General features: G+C 33.5%; 1 protein-coding gene across 2 annotated transcripts in view; it reads right to left on the reverse strand.

Annotated features, from left to right (window-relative positions):
* Nucleotides 1-20,683, reverse strand: part of LOC110995551 (endothelin-converting enzyme homolog) — a 38,050-nt gene continuing 17,367 nt past the window's right edge. For both annotated transcript variants that reach the window (XM_022262759.2, XM_022262758.2), the window contains 13 exons: nt 12,454-12,604; nt 9,146-9,355; nt 6,762-6,972; nt 6,401-6,473; nt 5,629-5,949; nt 5,374-5,471; nt 4,574-4,737; nt 3,847-4,029; nt 3,108-3,269; nt 1,672-1,861; nt 1,048-1,178; nt 566-708; nt 1-358 (listed from right to left, as the gene is read on the reverse strand). In XM_022262759.2, coding sequence (XP_022118451.2) covers nt 182-358; nt 566-708; nt 1,048-1,178; nt 1,672-1,861; nt 3,108-3,269; nt 3,847-4,029; nt 4,574-4,737; nt 5,374-5,471; nt 5,629-5,949; nt 6,401-6,473; nt 6,762-6,972; nt 9,146-9,355; nt 12,454-12,604 — 2,214 coding nt within the window. In that variant the 3' untranslated portion in view covers nt 1-181. The remainder of the gene's footprint in view (nt 359-565; nt 709-1,047; nt 1,179-1,671; nt 1,862-3,107; nt 3,270-3,846; nt 4,030-4,573; nt 4,738-5,373; nt 5,472-5,628; nt 5,950-6,400; nt 6,474-6,761; nt 6,973-9,145; nt 9,356-12,453; nt 12,605-20,683) is intronic.

Below are 20,683 nucleotides of genomic sequence, written 5' to 3' on the forward strand. Positions count from 1 at the left end.
ACATCAAGTTTATCTTTGTCAGCTATCAAATTACATAAACGTCACTGACGTCATTATCTATGACTATGTGCGTAAGTTTGATGGAACGTAACAAAATTAACACATGTACTGTAAATATTTTAAATTGCTCTGTCTATTAGTCATTTATTTCTTAGAACTCAATTAAACCACTTATTTTGTCTTACCATACTTCACACTTATGTTTAGGGTTCATAGGTGATCCCAAGGGACAGTTGAACTCTTTGGAAAACTCTGGAAGATTTGATATTGGTCCAATAACTCGATATTTTGCTACTGTATGATCATCTTTTTCTATTTGCATTTTTGTAGACTCCTTCGTCATTGCAGAGCACCAGACCTGGATGTATATATAAAAATTATGAACAATAAGCAAACAAAATTAAGAAAATAACAATATTATAAAAATCATTATTGAGAAATCCCGACACGTGATCAGCCATTATGGCACGTCTCTTCACGGCCATAAATACTGTGACGACTGACGAACTATGACAGAAAATCAGCCCCTCCGTGATATCATTATGACGGATGACACTTATCTTACCTGTGCAAATGATATGAAGAAAAGTTGTCTATGTGTATATTTGAGCCCGGGTAGAGTATAATTCTGGGTCGCATCTCTCTTGCTGTACTCCAAGTATGCGTGATAGGACGCCTTTAAACCGCCATTGTCAGCTATATTTTCACCTAAAAAGAACATAGGATTAGTTTGTCAGGGAATTATTACCTATTGTGATTTTATTTAACTCGACAATTCGGGTGCTTATCAGCCTTAAGAATATTGTAGAAATTTGTAGTATTCGAACAAACCAAAGACGTAACTTATTTTTTTAAAAACTTCTTTAGCATCGTTCTGATTTGATAGTCGATGAAACGAATAAGCAACAGACACATAAATTCATAAGATTTAACGTGGGAGAAAATTAGGTAACATACATATTATATATAATTTTTTAATAATTGTAGTTTAGATCAAAATTACGTTATTAATAAAGGGCCGTGTGCTTTCATAAAAAAAATACATACCCAAAGTTTGTTTCCCGTTGAGATGCTGTCCTTCAACAGAATAAGTAGAATACTGCCTCTGTATACAGGAAGCCCGATTCTTAAACTGCGCGATTGTTTTGTTGTTCCACCACTGGTTGAGGTTTCCAAACCTAACAAAGAAAGATTAAAAGTTGAGTTTAAATTGTGTTGGAAATAAAATGACAGAATTTAAATTGTTAACTAATTCTTATATGAACGGAGTTTCCCCTTATTCACCGCGCTGACACATTTTGCTGGCATTTGTTTTTTTTTTTCGCCCATGGCGCAGGCATAGTCTTTCGACCATGCTGCCTAGTCTTTCGTAAAAATTATTATTGAGTTGTTGAATTATACTAATGCCTATCTTACGTTTCTCTATTATAAGTAATAAAAAAGTGTTAATTAAAACAATGCATTACAATGTTAAGATTTAACAACCCTCCTAAGTAAAACCTGCCAGGGTTCCCAGCTCTTCCATAAGAAATTTAATTGTAGTTAATTCCATAAAAAAATTAATATGTTTGTTTTTTTTTTTCAATTACACTAAATACATATTATGGTAATAGTTAACTTATTATACGGTGTCGAATTTAGTTCATAGTCAATAATGGAAGTTTGATCAACCTGTCATATTCCCGTCCCTGGTCATCAAAAGCATGTGTCAGTTCATGTCCCATTACCACGCCCATAGCACCATAGTTCACGCACTTAGGATTATTTTCATCATAAAACGGCGCTTGCAAAATACCCGCTGGAAATACTATTTGGTTCTTCGTAGGAGTGTAATATGCGTTTACTGTGGATGGAGTCATGCCTACAAGAAATAAAACATCAGAATATATATTTTTTAATACTTAGCCAAAACCATTGAGCAGAGTATTAAATACCAAAGACAAAAACATTGGCATGCTACGTTTAGTTTGATTGGTCTAATGTCAGATTTATACGATACTGTTGACCAATCGGAATGGAACTTAGAACGGAACAAGGAATTGTTTCTCCGTTCTTTCTGTGATTTAATATTCAAATACAACAGCCATAGTCATCGTGATAGTTACTATACTAACATCAAAAAAACTGAGAACGGGTAGTACGTATGTAGAATGTCGAAAATTACATTTCTATGAAAATTTGTCGATACAAACTGTCATCATCACTACATAGTATGAAACAAAGTCGCTTTCTCTGTCCCTATGTCCCTTTGTATGCTTAAATCTTTGAAACTACGCAACAGATTTTGATGCGGTTTTTTTTAATAGATAGAGTGATTCAAGAGGAAGGTTTATATGTATAATAACAATCCATTAAATAGTGGAGAAGTACTGTTATTTTTGAGGTTTCTAATGTGATGTCGTGAATAATTACATTTTTTCCGCTCACATTGCAAACGCAGGCTGAACCCTACGAGTTTTATCAAAATAATGTACTAAGTATTGTACACATTGAAAAGGTCTACAGAAAATTCCGTGATGGTATATGTCTATCTCTTATGGATAACCCATATTTTTATATCCAACGTTCACAGATTTTCTGTAGTGTATTTACTATTTAGTATCAGCATTGCACCCGTGCGAAGCCGGGGCGGGTCGCTAGTTTTCATACAAATTTAGTTATTGACTTTCTACATACGCTACTGTTAAGTCGTCTTGATTAAGCTCCGTTGACAATCAACATCAAAAAATGTCCTAAGCATTGTAACAATACAATAGTCTGTGCGGAAAAAACTGTGGTATGTGTAAAATAACCACTATGTAAATTACAACATATTATATTTAGAGGTCAGCTAGCAGGAGTTACATAAGTAAGTCTTAGATAAAAGAAATAAAGTTCACATGTAACGTTAATAAATAAATAATAATAAAGTACCTAGACTTAAATATAAAATATGAAAAAGAAACCAAGCTTATGTACATTTTTTTTTACTGTTACGTATGTACATTAATTATCTCGATACCAAATTTTTGTTAATATAATAATTCTTTAGTTCAAACCTACCACGCCGGTGTTCTTTCCGTATAGAACTACGCAGTTTTATAACGAAGAGGAAGTGAATAACTTACCCCATTTAGTCTTATTTACTGGCTGATCAAGTTTCTTCAGATCATGTTTGAGTGAGAATGTATTAAATGCAATGTTATTCTCAAAATATTCGTTCGGTTTTACGACTAAGTCTCCATATTGCTTATCTAGTTCATCCTTGTCAAGTATGTAGTCAGGAAACCCTGCAAAGAAATTTTGATCCAATATTTCATCCATCTGTCTTTATAAAAAAACTATGGTATGGGACAAGAACATTTCTAGGCCAGTATCATTGTGTGTTAGTATACATATACACATAGTGTTCATATAAGCAAAGAGCTACAATACGGCGCAGGCTGGTCACAGCCATGTTGGAACCCTTCGTAGATAGGTTAAGTGTTTTAAATAGATTTAGGTACTTGACGTTCATAACTGCTTCTAGAATATATAAACTTGATGGATATTGTGGGTCTAAACATTCCTATCGTTGTATATTGAAAGCAGAATTTATTGGGTTCAACACAGTTCATCAGGAACACTCATAGCGAATACATATTTACATAGTTGAATTTATATTCTGATGAATGATTAACTTACGGATTTCTAGACTTTCATTTCTTTATTTTACTCTGCAATTTTATCTTTAAAACTACCTACTGCACTAGCAAATAAAAAGAGTACATTAAGAAATAAATTTATAAGAGATATTTGATATAACTCGACGTATTTTTTACACATTTCAATTAGCAAATATAATTACTTAATAAAAGACATGCTTACCTATCATATCCGTAATAGCGTCGGCCTTACTCTGTGCAGCATCCCTAGTTTCCGAGTCCATCCAATCCAATTTCTTTAGATTTTTCTTAAACGCAGCCCGAATGTTGTCTATCATAATTTCACCCTCCGTCTTGGCTGCCACGTGAAATACTTCGCGAACAAACATTGCACCTACAGCGAACCCTAGAATTTAAAAGAATTGCATTAAAACAGTATACTAGATGTAACTACATTCGAGCTGCTTTCATAACATTAAAATCTGTTATATGAACAGATTATCTGTGGTACTTGTTATTCTAAATAAGTAGGCCCAATTTCATAGATGACATTTGACATCTGTCAGTTTTAACTTTCAGCTTCATTCACATTTCACTGACGCAACGCAGATGCCTCCTTCTGAAGTGTTCGTTTATTTTTTCTCGCATGTAGCTTCCCTACATTTTACTTAAAACTGGCATACATAAACTAATGCCACAAAATATTTTGAACAGAAATTGTTTATCACATTCAGATTGGTTTCTTAGAGAAATCAAATTGTACTTAATTATTGTAACCTTCTATTGTCATTATTATAATAAATATATACCTACACGGAATTGAAAAAAAACTTAAGAAATTATTCAGTTATAAATCCTAAAAAAGTATATCATGCCCGCCATTACAAGGTTATTGAATTATGATTAGGTGTGAAAATAAACATAAAATTATGCGGAATTCAGTGATATACCTATAGCATTGTTAGTATCCGTAACACAGTATCGCCAGGATTCCTCAGTGCCTTCAGAGCCCAATAAAGCCTTCCTCAATATCTTGGATGCGTCACGGAAAGGCTTCGACAAGTAGGTTGATAGGGACCGCGACACTTGCCACATCATATAACTCGTTAAAGTTCTGAAATTAATATGTATTTACGTCTCGTATATTATTAGGCCCTAGGGACGACTCATAATATATGTAGCTGTTACATTGTTTATTTTTCCCCCTTCTTAGCCTACCACGGTTCGTCCATCCGTGCATAACTAACCTGACCAGATGTCCCGTTTTGAAGGGACAGTCAGGACACTGTCCCTTTTTTCTACGAGTCCCGGTGATATGAAATGTGGAAGGCAAAATTGTCCTGTTTTCTATTTTCAGAAACCGCGCGTAAATTTTAGCAACAATATAATACAAAAACGAGCCAAGAGTTTTGGAAATCATTCTTATTTAAAATCGTCACCAGATAATCAAACAAATTTGTGAAAAAAAACTACTGATATATAACTAAACATTTTGGTTATATTTTGTAATTCGTAACTTTTAAGAAAACTTATTATTTGACCTAAATTAAACCAATGCCCTGTATTGGGTCGACGAATAAATGTTCACTTTTTGCATAACGAGGATTTAAAGTTGAGACCTGACAATAACACGAAATTCTAAAGAAGGATTCTTCTAACGACCACATCTTAATTTCTATGTCCTTTATATATTCCTGAAATTTTTGCACAGCCATACATTCATATAGATGCGGATAAAACTGGAACAAACCTTTGGTCCTCTTCAGATTTACTAAACTTTCTTAGAACTCTGGTTAAATTCCTAAAGTACTCGGGAGCATACACCACAATCCTCTCGTCGTCAGAGATCTAAAAAAAAACAATAATCGATAACATATCTTGAAACCATGAATAACGGCGGCGGTATCACTTAACATCAGGTGAGCCTCCTGCCCGTTTGCCCCCTGTTCTATAAAAAAAAAAAAAAACAAATGTTATCTCATACAAAAACTAAAACTAAACTTACCGTTCTGTTAACCAACTTAAATGCGTCATTAAAGAACATGCTCCAATTTAGAAACGGTGCCTCCTTCTGCCACTGTCTGATGGTATAAGGATTGTATAACCCTTCTTCATCTCTTCTATCCTCGGATGGAGTAGTGATATTAGCTAATTCGGTCTCAAATTGAATAACTTTGCTCATCTGCGCACGCGCATCTGTCTTGTTGGCGCCGAGGAGTACGCTTATTCGAGTCATGTAGTCTAAGTATGCGTCTAGAACCTTTTTATGTGCAGTTTTGTTGAGGTAATTGTCGCGTGTTGGAAGATTTAGGCCGCCTTGATCAAGCTGGAAATCACAATTTAGTAATAACTTTTTTATTTAGTAAGACTTCCTAGGTAGCGTTCAAGTATTACGTGACGCAATTTTTGGAGATTCTTGACCCCCCCCTCCCCCATGTAACGCGCCATTACGTTCTTCTGTACACAATAGTAAAACGTTACGTTACCACTCAGTAACTTATTAAACCTTAAAGTTGCCATTTATGTGGTGTATAGTACCGAAAATAATATTAACAATAACGCGTAATTCAATCCCCGCCCCGCATCGTAACGTTTTATCCCAAAGCCCCCTAAATTCTTCAATGAAGAAAACTATCGCGGACTGCTTTTTTAAAGCCCCTTTTTTATTTTTTGGCTATTTGTTTATTAAGCAGCGTGGCGATTTAGCGATTTTATCTACTATGGTAATCGCTACGGAAAATCCGGAAATACTTTTAAATTTAATCAAAGTTTCCTACCACAATCACATGTTTGGTCGAATTTCTATCATCTTCCGTCACTGCCCAGTTGAATAGACCTCCCAAATTGTATCTGAAATTAAATTTATTACTAACAATGAGAGAACTGATTTTTACCAGGAAAATGATGAATCCATTTAAAAACAAGTCCGTCCTTCCGAACATTACTTAACTGCGAAGAAAAGTGTGAAATTCAAAAGGCATATTTAAAAATTCCTTAAGTTACAAGCTATAATTACAGATATACTTGAAATTCACAACAAAAACGAGTACTGTAAATTACCGCTGCAACCAGGGCGTAATTCGCGAGATGCGCAATACAAGAAACTTTACATCAAACCAATAAATTGTGCAAACTTACTTATTCTGAACATCTTGGAGGATTTTCTGCAGGTCCCATTTCTGTGTTTTCACAAGTGTGTTGGGTAGAATATGCCAGCCTCCCAGTCTCTTTATAATACCAATCAGCGGTTTTTCACCAAGTTTCTCAATCGTCTCATTTGTATCAACACAGGCGTCGTAGTAAACCCGAGCTTTGGCTTCGGCACCACCATCACTGGTATTCACTTTCCCTGAAATAAATTTATATAATAATTTGTTTGAATGTTACAGCTCTCAAAGATTATACAAAAAAGTACTTTATTTGTCTTAGGGTACAATAAATTGGAAACCAGACGGGAATGAGTTGGCCTACTACGCATTAAAAGTCTTGAGGGGTGTAAAAAAAAATGTCCAAGAAGTGGGTTTCTTGGTACCTATGGGATATGTGCGACGGCGAAGGCTGTTTGGCGATACCAAGGGTAAGAAACAGTCTGTTGCACAGATCCCTGTTATCCAGGACGTCGAGCTTACTGAATGCTGTCTCTGACACTATCGACATATAAATTATGTGTTTATATGTCGCTGAGTGTGTTTAATATTATATATGTTCTTTATTTTATTTAATGTTTCTCGACATTATCGTTTGGCGCAGTCTGTAAGGATAATGTATGTATTTCTGTAATAAATAAATGATAAATTTACTTTCCAAATATAAAAAGGTTTATTAATTAGTATAAATCAACAATCATAATTTTATTATTACTTCACGATAGTTAATAAAGTAAGTACAAAACACACTAAAAAGCCATTAACCAAGCCTGAGCTAGGTACAAAAGAAATTTTTAAATTCCTTGTAATTTAATGATTTAATAAAAATACATTTACCAATAAAATAAATCAATTAACGAGCTCTTTTGAAATTTCATCCTTAAATGTTGTAATTTATAATTATTGTAATAAATTTATTACATTTTATATTATTATAATAGGGGTATTTAAGAAGTTTCGAGGTTTTACTCACAAGCAAAATAAAGCAAGTGCTCCTATTATAATATCATATTAGCAGTGCTGTACTAAATCATATTTAAACATAAATTACCGCCGTCATCAAATAAGTGACGTTTGCAATTTATTTTTCATTATCAAGTTCAACTCGTGTTAATACTCCCAAAAGATACAAATATATTGTCCCAACAACACCAACATTCGTGTGACGTTCGAATTTGCGAGAAAATACTAATCAGATTACGAAAATCTGAACAAAACAAGTTTCAGAAAATTTCCGTTCAAATCGCTTCCGAGAATACAAGGACAGGTATAAACAGAGGAAAAAATTGTATGAAAATGTTCATGTGACAAGGGTAAGCTGTCAATTCCATACAAATTTAGCTATTACGGTAATTACGTCAATAAGGAATGGGGATTGGGGACCATGCGAATTCATCGGAAACTTGCTTGCAGTTGTATATCATTTTCCAATCCTATGTTAGAAAGAAAATTACAAAAACATAGTATAACTATTTTACGTTATTTATTAGTGTTTATTATAATTTATTACAAAAATTATTAAGGCTTCAAAATTCAATTAAAACTATCATGATTTCAATAACCCGCCAAAACGCTCTCTACGCAAGATGGCGTCGCACCAATTGTCCCTATGACGCCACGATGCATATAAACACAAAAATAAAGGAAAACCTTAAGTTTTTACGAGTTAATTGTCATATATAAAAATACACAAACATCTTACGTTAATCAAAAACAGTCCTGATATAAGACTCCAGACACTATATTAGCATTAGACAAGCGAAGACATATTATTATTTACATGCTACATCATCGTCGATTCGACTAATCTGTGACAGTCGTGTGGCAACTGTCAAGTGACTGACTTAAAAATCGCCATTCTTAATTATGAATTTATAAAGTTACTATTAATTAATGATTATATTTTATAAGTTATTGTACTTCATATCACTTTTTAAAGGCACGTTTTATACAAATCACTAATCACTCAATATGCTAAATAAAGTGTTATTTTTCATACTTTCAAATAACTTATATACCTACTAGTAAGATATGTATCAGCGTATATATGCCGATAGATGGCGTCAGTGATATCGTAAATATATAACATGTTATATATATTTTTTCGCGCATCTTATTCTAACAATTCAAGTTAGTGATATTTCACATTCAAGCAAGCTTACATTCCTTGCTTGCTTTCGTAGCTTCATAGATTTATCGACCTTTCGCCTGTTTCTGAAGCGTAGGGTAGCGAAGCATGATCATTATAGTGATCATGCTACCCTATAAGATTCAATTATAGGAAGAAGTGATGACTATAAAATTATTCCTAATTTTAATATTTTTTGGTTAAATACAGACTAATTAAATAAATTTATGATAGACCAACTAACTTACCCATAGCGGTCTTTATAATCAGCTGGTTCTGAAGTTCAATCTGGCTGAATATCCCCCAATTTGACTTTCCTTCTGGAATGGGGTTGTTCTTGATCCAGCCCCCACATGCGAACTCATAGAAGTCCTCACACGGGTTCTTGGTTTCATCTAAAGCTTTTATGACCTCGCTGGCAGTGTAGATACAGGTGCCAGACAGGCACAGGGTGTGATCTGAAAATGAAAAGTTTACTTAGAAACCACTAAAAATCCAAACGATTTTTAAAGGGCCGGCAACGCACTTGCGAACGCTGTGTCAGTGTGAATGTTTTACTACACCGTCACTTAATATAAGGTTGCCGCTGTTCTATAAAGACAAATAGATAAGCATCAGTCAATAAAATATTTACCAAGATTTTTAAGGCTACCTGTGACTATATTATGAATATATTATCGTCTTATATTAGTCACAAGAATAGAAGTTCTTACAGCACATTAACAATGTTATTCCTAATTCATTCCCATGGATTAAAATCAGCAGAATTTTCCAAAACCCGTCTGCAAAACCAACCTGGGAGCTCAGGCACCTCTCATTCGAATTCTTGACAAGTAGGTTTCGGCATTGAGCTAATCGATTATTATTTTATTATTAATCAAATTCAATTTTAAATTCAAAATCATTTATTCATATAGGTAACACAATGTACACTTACGAACATCTAAAAAGTAATATATATGAAATGCTTCTAATTTCACATTTACTATCAGTTTCAAATCAAGAGTGTAGAACGTAAGAGAAGAACTGGCAATCAACTCCCCGCCACTCTTTATAGACGCCAAGTTTTTTGTTTTACACAACGTTGGTCATCTTAAGTAATTAATAAAAATAAATTTAAAAACCAACATTTATCCTCTATCAGCAGGAGGCATGGTGAAAAAGGAGGCCAATCCGCTGCCACCTTATAAATTTTGCTAGTGAATATTTTAAATATACTGTAGATATAGCATTCTGTATAAAGTGGTGAACTGGCAATAAATAACTAAGAAAAGATAGTTCTTAAAAAGCTCAAAGCCATAGGTTCACTGTATTTCAGTACCCTTCTAAAGTCTTACACAAAAAGTATATAAAACGAACATCCAAATAAAAAAACATAGTATTCTTTAAATTTGCCAATAATACATTACAAACCGAACTTTTTATAGTCTGTATAAGAGTGACATTTAGTTAGACAGAGTTTACCTAAATGTCACTGTTATTAAGGTAACCCTTCTCAAACGTCACAAGACTTGAGTAAATAAAATTCCCTCGTCTCTAGATTTAATTTATAGCATTCCAACAAAGATCAAAGATTTCTCAAGAATCGTCTTAGGAATATAAATTATTTTTACTGTAAAAATTAGTTCTGTCAAGATGTGTCAGAACGAATTAAACTGACAGTTCGTGTTTTCATACAAGTGTAGTTTTCGTCTTTCTACAACACTACTGTTAAGGCATCTTGACTAAACACCCAGTTGTCCCTTATTAAAAGAAGTATGATATATTTTACGAATACTTTAATCGGGGTAAGTTTCTTGACTGAATACGCTGGTAAGTAATCACGATTGTATCTGTATGTTTCGTGAAAATTTTGGTAAGGGTGATCATACTCTGCGCCTGTCACACGCTGTTGACTTTACAGGTCTAATGCATTTACCTCACGGTGTTTAGTGTTGCTTGTTATTTTTGTCTATGGGTACTGTATTGGTTCGGGGTTTGAATCTCAGCAGGAATAAGATTCACTGACTGAAGCCACTTCTTCAGCTTTAAAAGTCGTTTAATAATGATGTTATTTTGATAGTAACATCACGAATATATCTACGTAAACATTTATCTGTAATTAATTTGTAAATTTATATCTAATATTTATTAGTCATTATATACAGATTCAAATAAATGACGATGAAACATATACATAATTCTACGCGCCTTTGATCTTTGCTTATTATAAATAAATACATCGTTTTACCGAGAGTGCAACTGTAATCATATCATACAAATTTGTACATCCGGTTGTTATAAAATGATATATATATATGTCAATCTTGAAAGTATATACATATAATAATAATTTCACGGTTTTAAACGTGAAAGACTGATGGTTTTTGACCCAATCTGAGGTTACCTTGAGATTATTATACGTGAAATAAATGTATAAATTTGCAAAGAATGAGGTAAATTCAGATTGATTAAAATTAAAAAAACTGGGACAGCCATGTAAATGTCATATTAATTATTTTATTTATTTATTAACGCTTCGTTGCATATTCAGACATAATATACAATAGACATAGTAAAATAAAAATGAGGGCAACTGGCGGCCATATCGCTATAGAAGTATGATGGGTATAGTGCAAGAAGTGCACAACAAAATCTTATATAAATCAACCTTGTAATCTAAAATCATATAATAAAATAAATCAAAAATAATCTCATTAATTCTCGAATTGCGATGCAATATTTTGTATTAAGAAATAAAAGAATTACCAGAGCCACGATTGAGCATGATAGGATATGTGTAAGAAACGTTTATGTAGCATAGTTTTAAATAAGATTAAGGAGGTAGCCGTAAATCGTATCGTAATCGTAAGGAGTCGGGCAGCCTGTTCCACAACCGAATGGCGGAGATAAACGAAATCAGATGTGATTAGTGACTTCTACTAGACAGAAAGACAGAAAAATAAAACAAAATATTACTACATAATTTACAAAGAAATAAATTTTTTTAAGCTTTCTATGTGCGTTGACACTTGCTCTTTTCAACGTAATTTCATAAAATTTAAAACCATAAGTTGTCGACATTTCAAGCACTGAAGCCCTACAAAGATAAACAGATGCCGACTAACTCCATAGCCGCGTGTATCGCCATGAATGTGTAAAGAATACGTATTGAAATCAATAACATGGAGACGAAAGGCGGCGTGTCGAAGGTCAATGTCACTATCTGATCGATGGTGTTCGGTTAGGGCGGGCGGGAAATTAAATTCGTATATTTGTATAGTGTGGGCACGTGTCATAATATTAATTTGATTGTTACTATGTTAATATACAATAATTATATAGATTTGATTAAACGTTTTTAAAACAAAAATATAAACGTAGGAATAAGCAGGATGTAAGCAGAAGAAATCAAGGGCCTCTTGTATGTAAGTCTTTGTGTTTCTTAAAAGGTCGGTAACGCACTCGCGAGCCTTCTGGCATTAAGACTGATCACCAAAAGTATAAATAAAACGAATTCTGTTTCAAAACTGACTTGACTGATATAAAGATCGCTATAGGAGAGAAAAGTACCTACCTTCGGTCTTTTCAGCAGGTTCTGTCGGTGTGGTTTCCAGACTGACCAAGAGTGAAGTGGTAAGTACCACCATCAGCATCAGTGCGCAGCATGTGACGAGTAATACTTTCTCCAATTTCGTCCGTTGGTGCCATGCTGCGAAGGTAAGACCCTGAAAAGGAAATTCTTTTAATAAATACTTCGGTAGTTTTGGTAAATATTATATTCAACTTGCAGCGTAGGGCGACTAGGATGTGGGCCTAGACTAGAACTAAAAAGAACTAAACTAGAAAGTTATAAGCTAATCTAATGTTAGCAGCTAAATCTCTATTCTGAATCAAGAATGAAGTCACTGGTTCTACTGAGTCCTGTTGAGGTTTAAATAACAGGATGGTGCACAAACTGAACATTAAATGTTATGTTAGATCACCGTAAATTATAAACACAACTAAATAAGAATGTTTCATCACTACTTTCACTTGTTGTGGTTTAGTGCTTATTGTTTATTACACAATCATTTAAGTAACATAGTTAATATCTTTACATACACATTTATAAGAAATGAAAAAAGTCAGAGTCTTTATTCATTTTTTATTTATAATAAGTCTTTATTCATTTAAGTTGGTACATTCTTCTTTTTATAGTGTAAGATTTGGGAACCCTTTTAAGTAAATATACCTGTGTTAGGGTTCCCAGCTCTTCCATAACAAAGTTAATTACATAAAATAATTTAACCAGTTCATTTCCTTTTTATTTTTTACTTGTTAAACCGTTATCATCACACCTGATTGTGTGCATGAGTAAGTGTGTGAGAGAGTGAATGAGTGAGTGAGAAGGTGAGTGAATGAGTAACGTGTAGCTATTTAAATCATGGGTCTCAAAAGCAGTTCTAATACTGCATAAGGCGTGATCATAAGCCAGTCTTTTATTCGGGTTTTTAGGTTGTAGGCGGTGAGAGGGTAGATGTTAAGCAGCCTATTTAATTTATTATATAAATAGCGAGTGGCGGATAGTTTATTGTCAGTTAAAAATTAAAATTAGAAGCATTTAATGTATTTTTCTTTTTTTTTGACGTTTAATGAGGGTTATACATAATATTTTAAGTCGGTTGCCGATCGCCACAATTGATTCTTAATTTTTATTCGCTTGTCTTATGCTAGGCGCGTCTTGAATTTGATTGTGTTGGCTATTTATTATAAATTTAGGGCACAATTAAATATTTTTTGTGTGTTGTTTATTTGTGTATAACAAGCGTAGCTCCCCCGTCCGTGAATCCGTAGAGACGGCTTTTAAAAAATACCCTAATATGCCGTTCATATATTTAATATAATAAATATGAGCAGTATTGGCCTGGTGGCTTTAGCGTGCGACTATCATTCCCGGGGTCGTAGGTTCGATCCCCTGCTGTGCACCAATGAACATTCATTTGATCTAAATCCTATTGATCCCTAATTAACATATGCTATAGAGTAGTTTAGTAGTTCATATAAAATCGGAAATGTATCCGACCCAAGGTCTGATACCAATAAAAATCCTATATTGCGTACCCTTTACTTGGGGAAATGCATTGCGCATTTGCGAAAATGCTTGGTACAGAAGGGTTATGTGGGACTCGCCATTGTGCATACCCACTAAAACCGTAAGGTGCCACCAACAATCGCCTTATGCGGGACGCGGTAACAGCAGAGCCTTATCCGCTTCCATTTCGCGTACACTACGCAACCTAGGTATTGACAATAAAACAAAGTGACGTTCTACAGTTTTATAGACGACTACAATATTTACATAAAAGTCTACCATTAATCTAACTATTTACTAGCGTAGACAATCCTGACAAATAATAATTCTATGAAGAAATAACGTCATATGGGGAATTACAGTAGAAACACGGGTCAAGTCTTTTTTTGGAAAACCCAAATCTGACTAGTCATTTTGTAATACAAAGAATAATGGCTTGACCTTGAGATAGATAATACACAAAGTAACATTTCTTACACAATTGGTTGTCATTTATTTAAATCAAAATAAATTTAAACTACTAAATACCTGTCAAAGACATATAAAAACGACTCAACCGATTTTGACGGAATCTGGACTGATCCTTTTTGGACAGCTATATATAGAATACCTGACTTAATTCGTCTTAATAACTTTAAGTGTTGGTGGACAAACATATACATGTACGAAATTTAACCCTGTGCTTGGAAAAGAGACAATCATAATACTCTATATAACGACACTCAAGGGACCATGTAATAAAGAGTTGTGGTTAAACGGAAAGAAGAAAAATCTTTAGTCGAAAAACAATGAAATGAATAAATGAAAAATTTATTTCATTTTTTCATTCATTCATTTATCTGCCTGACGTCATTTGCTGTCCCAGAAATTATATTAACTTGGAGTTTACACTGTATATCATATAGTACTTGTAGGTCATAGTGGTAATTCAGTTAATTTATCTCAGACAATAATGGCAATGTAAATAAGTAATTCTTAATTCAAGTTAAATCTTTTTTAATTAATTAAAATAAGTATATAATTTAAGAACAAATGACATACAAATTTAAATATAATTGCAGTTGTATGTTTAAAAACAGTTATAATTCTAAATTTAAAAATAAATCATCTTTGCCTGTTATCGGTCTCGAATTGTAGACTACATTGGAATTTTAAAATTAGGACAGCATTTTAGAATACCTAATAATCAAATAAATATCGCTATCAAATGAGGGCTGAGTAGCAGGAGATTTAAAAAAATGTAGTTTTCTTCTTATTCGACCATTTCGGAGCAATTTGTTTACATGAGTTTTTTATATGTTGAATATGACTAGAACAAAGCCTTACCTTCCGAAGACATTTAAAGAGAAACATTTGACTAAAATTTAAAATACCACTGATAAACTCCACTTTGAGTTATAGACTAGAACAAAATATTCTCATACCTAGCAATTTTATTGTCTAACCCGCAGCTGCGCAGGCGGCGCGTTATTACAGGCACTGTAAAGTTAAAACTTAACAATGATTTGTTAAAAAATTGTCATGGTTGCAGCTTCTTACAAAAATTTTGTAAAACAAAGATTAATTTAAAAAGAAGAAAAAATTGCCAGTTCTTCTGTCTGTTCTACGCCCTTGATTGTAGAAGTGACAGTCAATGTAAAGTTAGACACATTTAAATATGTTATTCTTTATTGACGTTTATAAATTGTGTTACTGAAATTAATAAAATATACTGAATTAGTAAAATCACTTAATAATAATATTACTACTTGAATGGTCGGTCTATTTTTAGTAACCATATTATTTATTTATTTAAAACAAAAAAAAACGTCAAACGTAACGAAATATAGACTTATATACGAACAAATTCTATTACTATTTATTTTTCGATGTCTAGTCGTTAATCAAGAATAATTCTTTATGTACTTTTTTTTTGCGCGGGGCGTGGTCAAATCCGTTTTCAGAAAATGACTATGATCCTTTTGTACAGAGTACTCTTCATATATGAGTTCATGTTCAATCGTAAAAAATCTTTATACTATTAATTGAGGAGTAAAATTACACTTTGCACTACTGCAGCGATACTGTTAGACATTGTATTGTTATACGTCTATTAATTAAAATGTCACATTCGTTCATAAACTTCAGTTTAAAAGTGGTTATGCATTTTATAAATAACGAGATAATTTTTGGTCAACATAAAAATTTAGAATATTTGGTATTCTTTTAAAATAAAGAATGAGTCTATTGAATTTCTATAACTCTTCCGAACCTGCAGCAATGCGAATTGAGAATTAAGGGTTATACTTTTAACTACTAAACCATGATTTCTAATGTGTTAGTAACTATTTGGAACAAATAATAAAAGAGACTATAACGTCAACATCTCAATGTCCTAGTCGCGACAGAGAGTCCCTGGGCAGATACGTAGGAATCAGTTATTTAGTCATGGAATTTGTCGCTGTGCCGAAGTGCCCAAACTCCTTTCAGAAGCTCAGAAGATAGGTTTATTAGACAGTAGTTTGCGCACAACGGACTAGTTAAATTAACAACGTTTCGGCGCAGAACATCACAATATTATTTTGCTTTTCGTCAACGCAAAATTCGCCAACTTCGTAATTGAAACTTGTTCATGAAGAATGAAAAACTTAAAAGACGGTCTCATTTCCAACAAAATAATGACTGCTTCGGATACATACTAATCTCCAATGAAAAGAATAGTCAAAGATGTTGTATTAACATATTTGCGAGTCTTCTGGCAACGTAAGTATCATTTAACATCATCTGATCTTGCTCATCTGAGTCTCCTGCCCGTTTGCCTCCTATTACATAAAAAACTTGATTGGATAATTTCTCCATATCCGTAAAAACGGGCGCATTAGCTTATGACACTACTAATCAATAAAACATAATAACAACCAAAAAATAACTTGATGCAATGATCTGAATGGTCAAGATGAATTTTACGCCAAACTTAAAATGTAATGGTAAAGATGAATCACACAAAATAGAGGTTACAACGTACAAGCCGTTAGAAATGATAAAGAGGCCATTTGGATAAATGGCGTGACGTATGCTATGACGTCACTAGGCCTCCGATAGGCGCCAGAGACCGTGAAACCAGATGGTACAAGCATTACAAGTATCACATTGTTTGAATCACCTGTACATCATAATATTGTCTCTGAGGAGTATCGCAGATATTTCTATGTTAGCTAGTCCTTTAGGTTATTTGAAAATGATGGCTGGAGCATGCGCCTCTGAACCCTAAGAAGCGTGTTCGAATCACGGCTGTGTACCAATTATTATTTATTTTCTATGTCCGCATTTGACTCGCTGGTACGGTGAAGGAAAATATATAAAATGCATGATTTAGATAAAATATACGGCGTGTGCGAAATGGTTGATCAGAAACTTCCCTGTTAAGAAAAAAGCCACGAAAATCTGAGGCTGAGAAGAATTTAATATAGTATCGAAGTAATACAAATATTTGAATAATTTTACTCCACTATTTATATAGAATTTCATAAACAAAGCTAAAATTAAACGTTTTCATAAACAGCTCAGAGTCGTAAATCCGTCATATTTTGTAAGTACTTTCCATAAATGTTCCCTATCATATATGTATAATTGTATACTCTTAAACGACTGGACCGATTTGAATGAAAGTATGGGTTTGGGTGGCGTCCTGGAAGGTTTAGATTCACAAATCAGAACGGCACATGGCGCTGCAGTTGACACAGAATATCTTAATATATATATTTCTTGTGTGCGTGTGTATGTGACTGAACTCCTCCTAAACGACTGGACCAATTTTGATGAAATTTTTTGTGTGTGTTCGTGGAGATTCAAGAATGGTTTAGATTCACAATTTTGTCCGCTGGACAATGTTTTTTTTAATTAATTAGTAGTTGTTGATTTTGGAATGTTTTACATTGGATCCGACAGACGGCGCTACCATCGCACTGTCAAATTTTAAATAATATTCGAATTTTAATTTTAGTCTGTCCCGACAGTTAGCGCTGCGATCAAATTAAAAAAAAGTTTTGTTATCATTGTGTTATTGTAGACCATGTGCTGGATCGTTAGATATTGTCATAACATTTGAATAATAATTTTCATCAAAATGGTCCAGAATGTTTTAGCTTATTAAAAAAAGTTTGAAATTTTCAAATTAAAGACGTATAGACAGGACAACGTCTGTCGAATCCGCTAGTATAGCTACATTTATCTATACAGCAAATAATCGGCTGGTATTTATTTTTATTTGTGTGTTTCAGTGGAGTCGATAATGATTTACTTTATAAGATTTTATTTAAGTAACACCTGTGACCAAGACAACGTTGTCGGATCCGCTAGTATCTTATAAAAAGGCTTAAAAAATCTTAATTTTAATTGTATTTCAATATCCACATGAATAATATTTTCCAGCCTTTCAGATACTGTACACTAAAACAAATGTTTATTTCTATGACTACCTTTCCTCCCTATTCTTTCTATTTTGTGCCCTTCTTTGCTGAAGGCTTCCTCCAAATCTCGCCATTCCTATCTGGTCTGTGCCATGCTGCTGTATTCTAAATCTGGTATATCCATCTTTTACATTTAATAGGATAAAAAAAATATTTACGCCGTCAAATATTTATAAATATAACCTATATATATCGAATCGTTATCAGCAAAGATTTTAATCAAAAGAATATTATAAGCAACCAGCCAAGTTTACTGTTATGTATACAAACTTTAGTTGTGGTGTTGGCCTATTCGTTAGTTACGTTCCCGAGGTCGTAGGTTCGATCCCCGGCTTTACGCCAGTGGAATATTGTATGTGCGCATTTAACATTCACTCGAATGGTGAAAGAAATCATAGTGAGGAAGCCCAAAGTCGACTATGTGTGTCCGGCACAGGAAGCTGATCACAGACAGACAAATGATCATGAAACACAGATATCTGAGGCCCATGTAAAGGTTGTAGCGAAACTGATTAATTTATTTTATATTAACGTTTCGATTACAAAACAACAGGAATATGTCACAATTCGTTAAACGAATATATCTCGTGACGACTATCACGTCCTTTGTTATCCAAGTTTATTCAAGGACTATAAAACTGTGTCAGGCTAAAAATAAACGTGATAGTATAATATGTATAACATTCATTCACATGTTAATATGCATTTGGAATACGTTTCTGGGTACTAACGATGCATCCTAGCGAAAGAAGACGAGGAGTAAATAGGAGAAAGACCCATCTCTTCGGTATACTGCATCAGAGGTTTTGAGCTTAGCAGTTATAGCGTTGAAGCCCTGGTTTGACTTCTGAGCCTCTCTAATGCCTTGTAAGAAGTATCCGAATTTTAAGTGAAAATTGGAGTCCAGTTCCTGGATTGGTCTTATGTTGTTTTTAGTCATAAAAGCAACAAATAACTAGAATATAATTTTAGTAGCGACAAACTACATTCAGATATAATAAATGAGGAAATAATACTTGTCCAATAATAATACCAGCATTTTTACTGTGATGAGACCTATTCCATCGCATCCGTTATTGCCTCAATCAATTTCCTTTTTTACGTTCTCTCATCCAATCGTGCTCGTTCTCTATATATATTCAAGAGGAAATACATGTTGTCAGAAATAAAAAGCGTTTAATTTTATGTTTATATTAGTCGTGTGGAAAAATTAGACGAAAAACAAAAGCGATACATGCTTTACAAACGTCTTAACCAGAAGTGGCAATGGGCGGGGTATATAGATACACAGATAAAAGGTCGACTTTAAAGACAACTGTTTGCAAAGGACCAAGGAGAAGAAGAGGGTGCCCCAAGGTGGATAGAAGAAATAGAAGCGGTAACAGGAAGTGAATGGAGAAAGAAAGCCATGGACAGAGTCAGTTGGAAAAGGCTGGTGGTGGCCTTTACCCGCGAAAGGGTTCCGATCGACGGTACTGAATTTAGTTAAAATACAACAGGATAAATAAAATAATGTTTAAAATGTAAAAAATATAAACTGTAGGTATATAATCTTTTAGTCATGATTGGAAATTAAACGTCCTTTATATTATAATAGTCGTGTTTATTGACTTAGTGGCTTGGTCGACTGAGATCGTTCGAAAAAACAAATAGACATTTCTTTCTATTTTTTTTTGTGTTAAGAAACATATTGTTAAATCGGCAAGACACAAAGAGTTGACGGCGTGTATCAAGGACAATATACTGTTCACCTACTTGCCTATTACACGAAATAGACATAGAAATCTCAGGCCAAGATTTAGGTTAACACTTTGTAATTGTGCTACGCCGTTGCGGCCTCGTCAATGTGACTGTAGCGTTATAATCTTAACAAATGAAACAAAAATATTATCGTAGAACCAGTTATTACCCCAGTAGTTTGAAAAAAAATCTTAATACTAATATTGTAAAGAGGAAGATTTGTAGCGAATCAACTGATTTTAAAAATTCTTACACCATTTGAATCCTATATTATCACCGATTAATTTATTTGAATTGCACGAATAAAATGTACTCTAATTTAAACTACAATAATGTTACCCAAGGTGTAAAAAAATTCTATATTTTACATATAGAATTTTGCGCTGCGAAAACTTTTGATGATAGATCAAAAATATGTTCAAAAAATAAATGTCTACCCTGGCGAAGCCGGTACGGGCCGCTAGTTAGTATATAATTTTTAAAAATATATGTAAAGGGACTGACAAGATCCTTACCGTAAGGTGTGATCATAGGGTGTAGTAGAG

Source organism: Pieris rapae, chromosome 18 (genome assembly GCF_905147795.1).
Source record: "Pieris rapae chromosome 18, ilPieRapa1.1, whole genome shotgun sequence".
NCBI lineage: Eukaryota > Metazoa > Arthropoda > Insecta > Lepidoptera > Pieridae > Pieris > Pieris rapae.